Genomic DNA, 16,152 nt, shown 5'->3' on the forward strand with positions numbered 1-16,152 from the left:
CAGACCACTATGACTTCTGGCTTCCCACAGCAGGGAGCAGGGGTCCTGATGAGGAAGGGTGGGTCTCAGCACAGCACGGGTCACTGATTCTGGGAGACAGCCTGTCCTCGGAGGTGAAGGATGATACAGGCTGGTAAGTACAGGCTGGCAGCTCCCAGGGCAGGACAGAGGAACCACAGCCAGGGGTGGGCGGTGGTCCTGCCGGAACGGGCACCGGATCATGTGAGGGGCCTGCAAGTCCACGTCTCTGTTTTGCTCAAGGCTTGGCAACTGTCAAAGGATTACAGCCTGGGGGTTTACTGTGTGCCACCACAACTGCCAGGGAGCTGACAGGCCCTGCTTCTAAGGTGAAGCCTGGAGCGGGTTGCCGGGTGGGTAGGGGTGGTCCACCAAGTGTGTTGGGTGGAGGGACCTGAGCCGAGGAAGTAAGGGACCAAAGGCATTTTCATGACCTATTCTTGGCTCCTGTCCATCCTGGAAGTTCTCATTTAAGACGTGAGAAGAAACCCAAGCTCACTGCTGTCCTTGACATGAAGCCTGACCAGCAGCAACTAGGTATCTAGCCCCAGTGACAGAGGAGAGGGAACACACAGTAGAAGTAGAAGAGCTCCCGATTCTACCTGTTTCCAGCTGCAGAAACATTATTTTGGGGTTTTTTTGGGTACACCATGCAGGATATGGGATCTCAGTTCCCTGGCCAGGGATCTAACCCACATCCCCTACATTGAAAGCACAGAATCTTAACCACTGGACCTCCAGGGAAGTTTCAAACATTAATTTTTGTAAGCCTCAGCTTGCACAGCTAAAATGGAACTGAAACCCCTATTCCATCTACCTTCTAGAGCTGGAATATTAGATGAGTAACAAGCATAAAAGCGCCTTGTGAGCCACCATGTGCCACGTGAATGGCAGCTCTTGCCTATGGCAACGAGTCCTTCTTGCTCTTCCGGGCGGGTGTTCAAGTGTGAAGGTGAGGGCGTGATTGAGACAGCCACACCATTTGCTCACATCACTGGTCCACTCCACGACCGTGGCACAGCCTGGAACTCCATCCAGCCCTCCCAGAAACTGACCTTGTAACCACGGCCTCCTAGGCCTCCTGTTCTAATCAGGTGAGATGTTCCCTCACGAGGGCAATCACACAATTAGCTGGCCACAGCAGGAGAGTCCCGGGCCTTGGGAAGCAAAGTTCAATCATCAGCTCTGCTCCTCACTAGCTGGGTGACCTTGAATGAGACACATACCCTCTCTGAGCCTCAGTTATTTACAAAATGAAGGGCAACGATGCCTATTTCATGTTTTGAGAGAAGTGATTGAGACTATATGTGCTAGTCACTCCGTTCAGTCCTCAGCAGGGCAAGTTTTAAACTCCCTGGGCCTCTAATTCTTCATCTACAAATTGGGACCATTGCTGCTCCCTGTCAAGGCTGTTGTGAAAATGAACAGTGTATGGAGCACATACATGACCATCCATAAGTGCAGGGCCCAGTGACTACTCAGCGCCTTGTGAGAGTACCTGGCACACTCCCAGCTGGCACTTAGGAAACATGTGTTGAGTGAATAAATGAAGTACTGTGTATACATATAATAACTTCTCTGAGCCTCGACTTCCTCATCTGTAAAATGGGCATATAAAGACTTACCTGGGAAGGGTTGTTGTGAAAACCAAGGGCCCACAACAGATGCTCCAAATGTTCTCTGACACTGCATACCACAGGTGACCCAGTGTGCCCTGTACCCCCATTCCCCAGGCAGACGCTACAAGAGGTGGCTGGGTAAGTAAGAGCAACGTTTACTGAGTGATACAGGACTGAGTACTATGAAGGGTTTACCAGGATGGAAACACACCCCACCCCCTCCCCCCACCCCCAATACCCAGAGACTACAGTACTTAGAAGTTACACACAATGACCATAACTGCTGGATATTTGTTCGTAACAAACAAACCATAGCATATTTATACTGTATCACATCGAGTGACTATAGAAATCCATATATATATTGCTTGTATAAAATCTTTTCTTTTTGTAAAAAATATTAAAAAAAAAAAAAAAAGAAAGTATAAAAAACATGTGCAGTTGAAAGCCCTGCCAGGACAGCCAGTCTGTAAACATTCAGTGAGTATGTGCTTTGGAAGGGCGCCTGCGCCTCGTGCCCACAGCAAACTCCAGCAGGGCCAGCCAGGGTGCGCCCAGCTGCCGCTCCCCAGCAGGGCCCCGCCGGGCCCCACATCGCGACCCTCTCTCTCCAGCCTTGCATCAGGATCGGCAGGCAGATGGCAGTGTCACTCGGTTCAATCCTCAGCCGCGCGTTTGGTTGCAACAAATGGCTTTTCCTGGCTGCTCAGAGGTCCCTGGGGTGGGTACCTGGCAGAGAGCCCAGAGAAGTGCCTGAGGCTGCTTTCCGGCCCCGGGTGCCTCTGTCCTGTCTCTCTGGAGCTGGGCCCCAGCGGGACAGCCCCACCCTTGAGTCTACTTTGGTCTCAGCGCTTGGTCCTTCTGGGTTTCATCAGCCGGCTCTTCCCCTTGTGTGGCTGATCTGAGTTTCACAAAAAAAACAAACAAAAAAAAGGCCCAGCCAATTCCTGGCTGTGCTGAGCCTCCGGTGTAAAGTTTCTCGCACACCAAGGAAGAGCCCTCTGGTGCCCTCCTCCTCCTCCTCCCTCTTGCCATCTCCTCCTCCTTGTTCTCCTTCTCCCAGCCCACTGTCACTTCTTCTCAAGCTGCTCAAGCAGAGGGTTGCCTTCCGACTCGGGTGTCTTGACACTGTCGGTCCGAACGATACAGGTGGGACGATGCCGGTTCAGCATCAAGATGAGCTGCTGTCGCTCCTGCTTTAGCTCCTCGATCTGGGTCTTCAGCTCAGCGTTCATGAGTTCCAGCCGCTCAGATTCCTGCATGCAAAAACAGAGACGAGGCTTTAAGCTCTCAGTGGGGACCAGCTCCAGGGAGAAGCTCTCCACTTGGGGAGTCACAGGGCGCTCCAGGCTGGCCTTTGTCTATTTTCTGTCAGTTTCCCCCTGGAGAACCACGGAATCTGCTACGGAGTCCCCCGGAGTAACTGACTTTGTTCAGGTCCTGCCCGTCATACAGACACTAGCCTGTGTTACTAGTGGGATGGATCCAGGGTCTATCCTGCAGCCAGCCTGGCTCATGTCCCACCTCTTATCCCCTACTCAACCCACTCCAGTGGCTTCCTTTGTGTTGCTGTTGTTTAGTTGCTTCAGTCGTATCCGACTCTGCGACCCCATGGACTGTAGCCCGCCAGGCTCCTCTGTCCATAGAATTCTCCAGGCAAGAGTACTGGAGTGGGTTGCCATTTCCTTCTCCAGGGGATCTTCCTGACCCAGGGATTGAACCCATGTCTCCTGCATTGGCAGGTGGATTCTTTACCACTGAGCCACCGGGGAAGCCCAGTGGCTTCCTTGCTGTTGCTCAAATATGCCAAACACTCTCCTGCCTCAGGGCCTTTGCACAAGAAACAAAGGGTGGGAGAAGACTGGAGGCCAAGTGGACCCAGAGCAGATGCACGGAGGGTCCACAGAGGGGTTAGAGGTGGCCCACAACGGCAGTGCCACAGAAAGTGCTTTATGTGTGATAAATGCATGTTGGGGATATATTGGCCTGTGGCATCCACAAGCCCAGTGTGGTCATGTAATTCCTCCTAAAACATGTGCTTCCTGGTTATCGGTCTGTAATTATTTAAGCAGTCTCTTCCTTATCCCCTGTTAGCTAGAATCTTTGCTCACTGGGAGGCAATCAACAGTCATCCTTCTGGGTCCAAAATGTGGTTTGAAACAACCTCAAGTGAGATTTCCAGAGAACTTCCAGTTCAACTGGAGAGGCTCCAGGGTGAGGAAGGGATGTTGACTTGATTTATGGGGAGTTTTCTTGTTCATGGGGCTTCCCTGAGAGCTCAGTTGGTAAAGAATCTGCCTGCAATGCAGGAGACCTGGGTTCAATTCCTGGGTTGGGAAGATCCGCTGAAGAAGGGATAGACTCCCCACTCCAGTATTTTTGGGCTTCCCTTGTGGCTCAGCTGGTAAAGAATCCACCTGCAATGCGGAAGACCTGGGTTCGATCCCTGGGTTGGGAAGATCCCCTGGAGAAGGGAAAGTCTACCCACTCCAGTATTCTGGCCTGGAGAATTCCATGGACTGTACAGTCCATGGGGTAGCAAAGAGTCGGACATGACCGCGCGACTTTCACTTACTTACTTACAAGTTCGTGATGTGGAGAGATGATGGGCACACCAGTTCAATGCTCGGGAGTCAACACAGTAAAATACAGAAGCGCCTGAGTTGGTATTTCCTGGACTCTATCTAAAAACATAACCACTGTGGAGGTTGGAATTCACCCAAAGGCTGGCAAAGGTTGAGACCAGTCATTCCCAACTAGAAGCGATTTTGCCTCCCAGGAGACATTTGACAGTATCTGGGGACATTTCGGGTTGTCACAACTGGGAAGGGTGGGTGCCCTTGGAATCCAGAGGGTAGGGATCAGGGATGCTTCTAGACATCCTTTAGCGCACAAGAAGCATCTGGTCCATTGCCGAGCCCAGGCAACCCGCATCCAACAAAGAACGGGCTGTGGTTGTGATGGGCTGAGTGGCCCCTCCCTGCTAGGGCTCAGAGATCCCTCCAGGGCCTCTGGCCTCAGGGCTGCTGTCTTCCCCACACCAGCCAGGCTGACTGAGCTGTTCCTTGGACTCATACCTGTGGAAGCAGCACAGCGCCTGGGGACTCAGAACTGCTGAGACGTGCAGTCCTTGGGACCAGACGCTGAGGGAGAAAAGCCTCAAAGGAGGAAAAAATGCTCAGGGGGGGAAAATACAAAACGCCAGCTAGGGTGGTTTGGGATTCAGCGAGACGAGGAGCGAGGCAGGCCAGACTGGTCCACTGTTCTCCTAATACCCCAAGCAGAGAGTCTCTGAGGCAGGAGATAGCCCACATGGAACCATGAGTCTGGGGCAGGTAGGGGCTAATCTTAGCTGCCTGCTCTCTGGGTCTACAAGCTGGTGACCGTGGGAATGTCTCTGACTGTCTGGTTCCCCCGAGACACAATTTGAGCTCCAACTTCAACTTCTCTGAGCTGCCACCTCTAGGAGTCTCGGTTCAATCCACCCACCCAGGAGCAAGTGCTAAGAACCTGCTTCGTGCAGTGAACCCTCTAAGGGACCCTAAGGTCCATGAGCCCCTAACACGGATTGTGTGCAGCTTCCACTCAAGGGGGAGAACGATCCAGACAGCCAGGCAGCGCTTATCAAGTGCCATCAGTCCTCCAGGGTCTAGAAGACTTTCTGAGAGTGGGCTGAATGACCAGGTCTGATCTTGGGTTTGGAGAAATGGGTTGACTCTGGTTGAGCAGAGAAAGTCGATGGGACAGTGGGAAGATGTTTCAAGAAGCAAGGTCTGAGTGAACCAGGACGCAGACATGGGAGAGCGTCTGATGCGTTTAAGAGATTAAAAATCCTCCCAGGTGACCACATGTCACTTTTGGACCTATTAGGGTACCAAGCTGGGAAGGTGGGTTTAGAGCCAGACCCGGGGTTTGGAAATCAGAATCAAGAGCAAGTTTCTTAAGTTACCTGAACCCCAGTTATCTCCTCTGTAAAACAACGATAATCATGGGGGATTAAATGACTTCATATGGGAAAAGTACTTTGTAAACCAAGGGTTAGGGAGGCTTAAGGAATTTTTGCTTTAAGTCATGAGCAAGGGGGGATGAAGAAGCAAAGGAGGAGAATCAGAGGAGGAGGCTGTTTCCAAGAAAACTTGGCCGGTCTGTGAGACTGCCTGCATCTGCAGAGTGGGTGGCGGGTAGACAGCAGCCTGTGAGCATGGGGGAGGGTCCAAGGAAGCGGGGAGGTGGCAGCTGTTCTGGAGGGCGGTGGGCAGGACGAAGAAGGGCTGGGTTGTGCTGGAAATGGAAGTTAGAATGGGACATGCAAGGGGCAGGGTCCGGCAGGCCGGCGCACACATCCTCGCCCTTGAAAAGACATCACACCCACCTCACATCTGTATCACACAAAAAGACCAAGTGGGGGCGCACAACTGGCTTCCCCAAGCATTTATCACAGCATCCTGCTGGTTTGAAAATGTACGGGTACACCATGCCTGAGCTTTGACAGTCTGCCAGGCTGTAACTAGCTGCTCTGTTGTTTGATTTTCTTCTGTTTTATTAGTCGATGCTTATTTACTGGGTAAGTATAAACTGAGTTCCGAAAAATCTTTTTTTTTAGCCATGATTGTAGAAGTGGTTTGCGGTTTTAGAACAACAATCACCTAATCTGCTTTCCTAATTAATTCAATCAACATGGGCTAGGATCGTCACACCTTAATTAGGAAGTGAACAACTCTGCTTGCATTTTTGTTTATCATTTTGCCTCTGGTAGATATTTACTGCCCTAGAGAAAATGAAAGCATTTGTCCTTTCAGAATGGAATGAATGCACGTGCAGGAGGGTCTGCCTCCTCCGTGGCAGTCAGTGAAGGCAGAAGAGAAAACACAGGGCGAGAGGGTGAGGTGTCCCGGCAGTGTGCCCTTGGCCAAGTCATTTCCCTTCTCTGGGCCTCAGATCCTCCCTGCCACCACCGCCCCACCCCCGGCCCAGAAAATATGATTGGTCCAGGGGACTTTCAGCATGAAGATTCTCTCTTATTTTTCAAAGTTACCCTAAAGCACTTAAAATACAGCTCCACTTCCCAACATTTTTTTTCTGTAAGAAAAAAAGAGCCTGATGCAGACTTCTGAGCCCCAAAGCCCTGTCTGAATTAAAATCTTGACTCTGCCTCTTGCCAGCTAGGCTGCTGTGAGCAAGATCCCCCGGGGGAGGGTGAGTAGAAGGCCAGGCAGTGGAGGAAGCTCTGGGTCCCCATCCTGACTCGGCCACTGTGTGAATTTCTCTGAGTCTCAGAATCTGAGCCAGTGGATGCGGCTGCCTTGCCTCCTCCCAGAGTCACTGTAGCTGTCAAGAAGAGAGTGGCCTTGAAGAGCAACGCGCACCAGGGGAGCGTGTGATGGTGTTAACTGCTGCCCACTCCCAGGGAACCATGTCCAGCCCAGTGGGGTTGCAGAGGCCGGCCCCGCAGCAGCCACTGCTCCTGCCCATGGACAGCAGCGGTGCTCAGGTGGCCCTGGGGCCTGCAGGGCAAGGGATCTGACCCACACAAAGGCCTGCCTCTTGCCTCCTTCAGGGCCTTGCCTGGTCGAGGCAGATGACGTCTGAGATGCCACAGAAATTGCCTCGCCTGGATATGAGTCCCCAGGGGTCAAGGACGGGAGGGTGGCTTTTTACATCGCACATATACGTGTGTATGCGTGCATGCGTGCTCATTCGCTTCAGTCATGTCCAACTCTGTGCGATGCTATGGACTGCAGTCTGCCAGGCTCCTCTGTCCATGGGATTCTCCGGGCAAGAATACCGGAGTGGGTTGCCGTGCCCTCCTCCAGGGGATCTTCCTGTCCCAGGGGCCAAACCTGCGTCTCTTACGTCTCCTGCATTGGAAGGCGGGTTCTTTATCACCAGGGCTACCTGAGAAGCCCATAAGTGTGTACACATGTGTGTGTGTGTGTGTGTGTGTGCGCGCGTGTGCACACATACACACCTTTGTACCTCTGAGCCTTGTATATGTTTGACATGTTAAAAAATAAACAACAACAGAATCACTCATGACATCAGGCACAGACTGTCCACAGAGCCTCCACCTTTGGGCCCTAACCCTTACATGTGGCCTCAGCCTCCACAGTCAGAGGGGAGGAGGGGAGCATGGTGAGGGGCTGGGCGTGGGCCCGGACAGAACTGCCCAGGCCCCCCTCCCAAACCCCAAGGCCATGACTTTCTGGTCCACAGCTGCCTTCTCCTCCCCCGGGATAACACAGTGATGGAACCGATCTTCCCACTCCAGCCCCTAGGACGGGGCGGGGAGCGGGTGGGAGTGGGATTCCTCCACGCCCCTCGCTGTAACCGCAGCAACAGGGTATGTCCCTCTCCTCCCGGAACCCTCCCATGGCTCTCTGGCACTGCACACTTCTTCATCCTAAGGTGGACACGGCATGAGAGTGAAAGAAGGTGCTCTTAATAGCCAGGCCAGGACAACAGGCTTAGTTAAAGCGGGATTGCCCTGGACAAGCCGGCACAGGGACCACCCCACACATGAAGGCTCTTCGCCCCTTTCTCTCCGTGGACCCTGCACTCTAGCCACACCGGCGTTCTTTTCAACCCCATCACAGCATCCTTAAACAACACCTCGGCCTCTGGCCTGGGCTTTGGCTGCTCGTGGTGACCCCCCCAGCACTGTCCTTCCCCAGGTGGGCTCCTGTCCCCAGTCTATGCGTCCATCAGGAGTCGTCCTGCAGTCTCGACTCGAACAGCTACCCCTCCCCGCCCCCATCTGTGCTCACAGCCTCCCCCGGGCTCGCCCAACCTCAGGCTCAGCACATCCATCCCTGTTCTCCGCCTGCCGCCCCCGCAGCCACGGCCTGTGGGCCCACTGTGCGCCGGGCGCTCACTCTGCACTGAGGACGGATGGATGAACCCTGGCTCCACCGCACGCTGGCAGCAGGGACCTCGGGCAAGGATCTTGACCTCTCTGTGCTACAGGTACGTGTCTAAAAGGGGGGTCAGCAGGGTGCTCAGTGGAATGAGAATAAACGGGACCCAGGAAATGCCTGGCACACAGTAGGTGCTCAGACCATGTCACTGGAATGCGCAGAGCAGCTTGCCCGCTCATCTGGCGCTGACCGTTGGTGACACTAGTGTGTCACTGGTGTGCATTCACTGGCACAGTTTGCCTGCTGTCTGCCAGGCCCTGGAAGGAAGGGGTGGAATATGAGTGTTCCCTCTGTGCCCCGCCCAACTCCACAAGCTCTCAGGGCTGGAAATGAGGTGTGTGACACTCCATCCATCTTAAAGGCTCATGTGAGACCGATGTCTTAGAAATTTCTTGAAACCTTCGCTCTTGGCATCAGTCCACCATCCCTTCCGAGGTGCTTCCAGCTCCAGAGTCTAAGTCCCGCCTATACTGACCGTTCCCCTGCTGAGACGCTCACAGCCGGAGGTGCACACACAGCCCCAAGGCGCTGACATCCGTGACCTCCGATTTGTTCTCTGGTTGTTGCAAGAATGAGAAGAGGCCCATCGATCTCCAGAGAAAACCCAGGCCAACCTGGCCTCGTCTCTCCAGCTCCCATAGGAGGGACCAGGACTCGTCCTTCCTAGGTCACCGGTGTGTCCCAGCACACGGAGCACCGGGCCAGGCACTCAGTATATGCTCAACACTGCTTGTCCACAAATCAACACACAAGCAGAAGAATGAATGGACAAAGGAGTGAACAAACCCAGGAGTGAATGAATCAGAGCCAGCAGAGCAGAGTGCTGAGGACAGATGCTCTCAAGTTAGCCTCAGGGCGGATCTCAGGTCTCCCAGGTCGTTGCTGAGTGACCTGGGCAAGTCACTTAACCCCCGTGCCTTCCTTAGTGTCCCCGTCAGCAGACAGAATAACACAGGCCCCTACCTCATACAGCTATGATGCCAATAAAACACACACTGCGCCTTGCACAGGGCCACACTTCACAAACGTCAGCAGCCACTGTTAACTGCTGCTCACTGGAGAAGGTAGCCTGACCCAGGACCTTACTATTGTGTAGTGTCACTATTGTTATTTAGAAACCAACAACAGATTGGGAGTGGGGAGGCTGGAGACCACCAGCTGGGACCGGTTAGCATTTCGGTCACATCCCTTCACAGTCATCAACCATTTCTGAAAAACAGAAACAGGAGGGAAATCCTATGGGACAGAAGAAGGAACAAACGCCATTTGACACATTCCAAATGAAAGGGCACGGGCGTGCTTTAAGGGCCATGAGGCAAGGCAGCCCTCCACTCGCCTCGGCGTGCAGAGCTGACCTCTGTGGTCCTGGAGGCAGCAGCCAAGAGCTGGGGGCGATGGGGGGATGTCAGCTACAGTGGGACTGAGTCCAGGCTGATGGGAGTCAGGGCCAGAAGAGCCTTCTGCACTCGAGGAAGGGGGTTTTCTCTGCCCCATGGCTGCATGCCCTGTCCCTGTGCAGGGAGCTATCACCGACTTCATCTGCACCCACACCAGACAAGTTTGGGAGCCCTCGGTGCACCAGCATGGGAGTATCTGTCCTGGGCCACCTGGGCCCCTCAGCGCCGAGGATCTAAACTTCAGCTGGAGGTGGGGAACTTGGCTCCTCCCCTCGGCTCTGGCCTTCCTGCGATCAGGCTGCCCTCTCATCAGGCTGCCCCCTGGGTCATCTCAGCTCAGGGAGGGGCACTGGATAGGAGTGGGGGGTAGGAACAGAGGGGTCATGGCCGCCCAGGTGGACGCCACTGAGCATGCATCGATTCCGCAGACCCGGGATGCTGTCTCCCAGGCTACAGCATACAAGCCCTTAACGGACAAGGCTGGGCGCACCCTGGGCGCCGCCCCTCACCCGCTGCAGAAATTCCGTCCGCTCCTTCTTCTTGTTCCGGCATCGGGCCGCCGCAACTTTGTTCTTCTCCCGACGCCGTTTCCTCCGCTCCTCTTCCTCGTCTAGCTGTGGGGGCAAAGAGCCACGGATGAGACACCGAGGCAAGCCTGGTGGCCGGCTGCCCTCCCAAGACTCAGACAGATGGACAGACGGACGACCTAACCCACATCCCGCCGTGAGTGAGCCGCCCTGCCAGCCCACTGGCCTCTCAGCGGGCGGGATGCAGCGGTTCCCAGCTGGCCCCAAGGATGCTTGCGGAGCAGGTAGGCATCCCGGGGAGGAGTCAGCGCCCCAGGAGGGCAGGGCCATGTGGGTTCTGCCAGAGTTCAGGAGGCCTGGAGCCTGGCGATCGCCTCACTCAGAGGTGACACCCAACAGGCAGTCTGTTCTCTGGCCTCTGGGCACTGTTTTCCAGGCCAGTGACTCCCAGGCATTTCCTTTCAAAACACCTTGAGCGTGAGTGTTGATTCTACCTTCGGCTCCACCCATTCACACTCCCTGTCCTCCCTCTCGGGTCCTTCCGAACCCTCAGCTCTCTCCTGATGATGGAGCAGTCCTCCCACCCCTCACCAGGTTCGTCCTTCCCTCTGCCTATGCACTGGGGAAGGAAATAGCAACCCACTCCAGTGTTCCCGCCTGGAGAATTCCATGGACCGAGGAGCCTGGTGGGCTACGGTCCCTGGGATGGCAAAGAGTCAGATGCGACTGAGCATCTGAGCACACGTGCATTCTGCTGCTGCATTTTCTTCCCCTAGGATACCCACTTGCACCCAAAGATCCCAGGGGCTCCCCAAAGTGCCCTTCTCAGGACATAGGCAGAGAAGGCTTCCGAGTCTCTGGACTTACTTCCCTGCTGGCTCAGTTGGTTAAGAATCCACCTGCAATGCGGGAGACCTGGGTTGATCTTGCCAACAAGATACCCTGGAGAAGGGAACGGCTACCCACTCCAGTATTCTGCCCTGGAGAACTCCACAGAGGAGCCTGGGTACAGTCCATGGGGTCGCAAACAGTCGGACACGACTAAGTGACTTTCACACACACACACTAGGAATCTTACCATGTGTGAAACAGGGCCCACTGAATGGGAAAGAAGAGGCTCACTGCCCCCCAACATGGACTTTCAGAGCTGCGGTTATTACTGTTTAATATTATTAATAATATCAAGAGCTGCCATCTGTTGCCCTCTTTGTTCAATGCTTTCAACATAGGTCCTATAATCCTCACACTCACAGTCTGATGAGGAAGTTCTATGACTGCGCCATTTCACAGACGGTGAGACTGAGGTTCACCCGCTCAGGTTGCCCAAGGCCCTCCAGCAAGGAGATGATAGAGTCAGGCTTCCCACTCCGATTTCTCTGACTTCACCTGCCCTGATCTTGACCACAGTCCCAGCCCATCAGGAGCACTCGGACATAAAGCCTCTCATGGTCCACTGCCCGCTAGGGGATTCTGGAGGACACACAGGACTGGCCGGGCTGGACATGGCCCAGAGTCCGAGGCCACTGAAGAAGTCGTCAGGCAGCCCTGGGCCTGCCAACCCTCTCACTTCTGGAGCCAGTGGGGGTGCTTCTGGCAGCCTAAGGCCTGGAACAAGGTCTTGGCCCGAAAGGGCTTCAGGCCAGGAAAATAAACAGCCTCTCTGCCTGCATTCCCGGCATGCTCCGGGAGCTCAGGACCAAGGGGTGAGCCGGAGACCAGCACCCACGGCCCCCGGCGCAGGCCTTGGCAGGGGCCGCCCCATCTCCTGGTCCACCACCTTGGAGCTTCTCCCTGACCCACACCCTCCCGGCTTGGGAGGCTGGCTGGAGACATGCCCTGTCAACACGGCCGCACCCAAGCACCTCCCAGCCCCTTGGCCTCCTTTGAAACCGAACCAGAAGTGACAGCTCCTCTGGCTGACCTGCATCTGGGGAAATAGAAACCCGGACAAAGTTGATTCCGCCCAACCTCTACCTCACCCCCAACAAGGCCGAGGTAACCGTGACGACAGGCAGAGGGAAGGAACTGGAGGAAGTGGCTGGCAGTGCAACCTCCCCTCGGCCTAGAGGGTTTGCCCACAAACTGCCAAGGTGATGTGTGCAACCTGGGCCCTGCCAGGCAGGCAGGGCCTCTGGCCCCTCCCCCAGAGCAACCCCTGGGTTCTGGCAGAGCCTGGGAGATACAGCCTCTGTCCCCCAAGAGCCGGCTCCCTCCCCCACCCCTGTGCGGGGCCTCATCCTCCATAAAGTTGGAAGCCAGTGGAAGCCACACTAGCAGCAGATGCAAAGAGGCTCAGCGCTGGAAGTTTAAGAGATCAGTTGAGCCAGGATGGCACCCAGACGGGGGGCTGCTCCTCCTGCCCTCTGCAGCCACATCGGTCCCCTCCTACCCTCACCCTAGACTCCAAATGTCTCACCTCCTCCAAGTCTGCCAGGGCCTCCTGAGATAACCTTCCTTTCCTATTGGTTAACTCTTGCAACCCTCAAGAGCAAATGCCACCTCCTCCAGGAAGGCTCCCTTGACTCCCCAGATTGAATTAACTGCTGTTAGGTGGAATTAATTTTCCACTGTTTATGATAGCCAAGACATGCTGTGCTATGCTCAGTTGCTTCCGTCATATCCAATTCTTTGCAACCCTAGGGATGGTAACCCACCAGGCTATGTCCGTGGGATTCCCTAGGCAAGAATATTGGAGTGGGTTGCCATGCCCTCCTCCAGAGAGCCAAGACATGTAAGCAAAATAAATGTCCATGGACAGAAGAATGGATAAGGAAGATGTGGTACATACATACAATGGAATATTACGCAGCCATTAAAAAGAATGGAATAATGCCATTTGAAGCCACATGGATGGACACAGAGAGTGTCATACTGAGTGAAGGAAGTCAGGCAGAGAAGGAGAAATACCATATGCCATCCCTTACATGTGGAATCTACAAAGAAATGATACAAATGAACTTACTCACAAAGCAGAAAGACTCACAGACTTAGAGAACGAACTTATGGTACCCAGTGGGTAAAGGCAGCTAGTGACTTTGGGATGGTCGTGTGTACCCTGATATATGTAAAATGGATAACCAATAAGCACCTATTGTGTAGCACACAGTACCCTGCTCAACGATATGTGCCAGCCTGGATGGGACGGGAGTTTCGGGGAGAATGGACACAAGTATATGTATGGCTGAGTCTCTTTGCTGTTTTACCTGAAACTACCACAAAATTGTTAGTCGGCTATACCCCAGTACAAAATAAAAAGTCTAAAGTTCGGTTGAAAAAATAGAAAAAGAATGAACCACTTTCTCAGTGCTATAGCCCTTTGAGTTCCCTGCTGGAAGAACCTCCATCACACCCCACCGTAATTCTCAGCTTCTGTAGGTAGCTGCCTTCCCTGCTAGTCTGGAGGACGGGGGACCCAGGTCACCCCAGCACCTGGCACAGAACATGGCACTTAGGAGGGGCACAGTGAATGTTGGTCAAATGAATGAACGGAATAAAAGATTCCAGAGAAAGATGCCACAGGCTTGAATTCTGAGAAAAAGGCCACAGGCTTAAATTCTACAATTACAAAAGTGATTTATGGCCTGTATCTGCATAACCTTTGCTCCAGGGCTTCTAAGGAGCCTTCTCCACCAGGGATGGCCTCATCTTTCTGTCTGCAGGAGGCCACCAAAGTTTGGGAATTGGGTACTGCCTTCCCCAGAAACATACTGACCTGAAGACAGAGTCAAGATTTGGGGTGCAGGCCGCCTATGGCTGTGAAAGTGAAAGAAAGTGAAAGTCGCTCAGTCGTGTCTGACTCTTTGCGACCCCATGGACAGTCCATGGAATTCTCCAGGCCAGAATACTGGAGTGGGTAGCCTTTCCCTTCTTCAGGGGACCTTCCCAACCCAGGGATCAAACCCAGGTCTTCCGCATTGCAGGGGGATTTTTTACCAGCTGAGCCACAACGGAAGCGCAAGAATACTAGAGTGGGTAGCCTGTCCCTTCTTCAGCAGATCTTCCCAACTCAGGAATCAAAACGGAGTCTCCTGCATTGCAGGGGGATTCTTTACCAGCTGAGATATCAGGGAAGCTCCCTATGACTGTGGCGAGTGCACGAATCCCAAATAGGACCTGAAAGCATCAGGCTGTGTGTACTTAAGCCCCAAACCCCTGGCACCTGTAGCACTGCTGGCTTCCAAGCCCATGCCTGGGCCTTTCCCATGCCTGTGTCCTGCCTTGGCTCGCACGACCCAATACAGTGAGAAATGGCTGCACAGCCCCTTCACCACACTTTCCCCTTTGAAACTGTGCTGCATCTCCCCCCAGTCCTCCTGCAGCTCTTTAAGAGCCCCCCAGCCCCCCAACCCAGAGGGCTTGGAGAAAAGAGATGCTGAGTTCCTGCCGGAAGGAAGACAAGGATTGGGCAGTGCCCTCGGGCCCCTCTGTCCCCATGGGCTCACTCTGGCTCCTTTCGCAGGGCCTGCATGGGCTGTGCCCTCTGCCTGGAGCTGTCTGGAGACCGGCTCAGCCCTCCCCCAGGCTCTCTTTCTTCCCCAGGCTTGAGGCCGCTGCCTTCTCCTAGACGCTCCCCGGATCCTCTAGGCATCTGGTCCTGCGTGGGTGAGAGACAGCGCCGTGTTTTCACCGCACACGGCTCCAACATCTAAAACCGGAACCCTGAACGGGAGATGATGACTTTTTCTGCAGACACAGCTGGAGGATCCAGCATGTTTGAGGAGGAGGCAGCTTGAGCTTCAAGACTTTGAAAAACCATAGTCGGGGTGGGGGTGAGGAGGGGCAGGCGGGTGGAATAAGCAGATCGTTCCCTGTCCTCCAGCTGGGTTCTGGCTCTGGGTTTCTTTAATTCCCAGGACGGCCCGAGGACAAAGCGGTCTGTGTTCTGGCAGTGATGGGGGTGCCCTTGCACCATCCTCCACCTTGGAGGGCCAGACCTGGGGGTTCGGATCACGGCCAAGGAGGCCCTCACTGTTGTGCAGTCCCTCCTCAGACAGCCTGTTCTCAAGCCCCTCGAGGAGGCCCAGGGCAACCCTGGCCCCTGCTCTAGCTGACTGTACATGGTATGAGTGGCTGACCTGAGCTGGGCTGTATCCGCCAACAGGAAATCTGAAACTAAACTGCTGGGCCAGGGGGGCATGCAGGCTGGACAATCGATTTCAACCCAGAGAAGCAGAAGGGTCAGACTGCTGATGTGTTGAGATGAGCAGAGACCACCCGGCAAGAGAGAAACAGACACTTGGCTATAGGAGCGAGTCGGACAGAGAGGGAATGGGCGAGAGAGAGAGAAGCACAGCCTGGACCGGGTGTGGTGAGCAAGGGGCCCAGGCACAGATTTAAGGAGGTGCTCAACTCTGCAGCTTGTGCCAGGGCAGGGTCAGCACCTGAGGGTGGGTATCTCCTTAAATGTCACGCCCTGGGCATCTGGCTTGCCGCATCCTGTCCAAACCCCGAGAGACAGAGGCAGCTCCAGACAGAGAAAAGTAGAGACAGAGAAAAGGTAGAGAACACAGAGAGACAAGACGGGTGGAGAGAGAGACAGAGGGCACGGGGCACAGCCACAAAGAGAAACACACAGGCGTGGCCACAGGCCGACGGGACAGACAGCAGACGGACAGGAACGCTGAGTCCACCCCTGCAGAGGCCTGACTATGCTTCATCTCCTCGGGGTCCGTGATGT

At 54.5% G+C, this 16,152-nt stretch overlaps 1 protein-coding gene across 2 annotated transcripts in view; it reads right to left on the reverse strand.

Annotated features, from left to right (window-relative positions):
- Nucleotides 1-1,851: 1,851 nt before the first annotated feature.
- Nucleotides 1,852-16,152, reverse strand: part of JDP2 (Jun dimerization protein 2) — a 43,458-nt gene continuing 29,157 nt past the window's right edge. For both annotated transcript variants that reach the window (XM_055435902.2, XM_055435901.2), the window contains exons 3-4: nt 10,458-10,562; nt 1,852-2,893 (exon numbers count right to left, since the gene is read on the reverse strand). In XM_055435902.2, the coding sequence (XP_055291877.1) occupies nt 2,708-2,893; nt 10,458-10,562 (291 nt within the window). In that variant the 3' untranslated portion in view covers nt 1,852-2,707. The remainder of the gene's footprint in view (nt 2,894-10,457; nt 10,563-16,152) is intronic.

This window comes from Moschus berezovskii, chromosome 9, assembly GCF_049115385.1.
Source record: "Moschus berezovskii isolate FMDL1 chromosome 9, NW_MosBer_1.0, whole genome shotgun sequence".
Lineage (NCBI taxonomy): Eukaryota > Metazoa > Chordata > Mammalia > Artiodactyla > Moschidae > Moschus > Moschus berezovskii.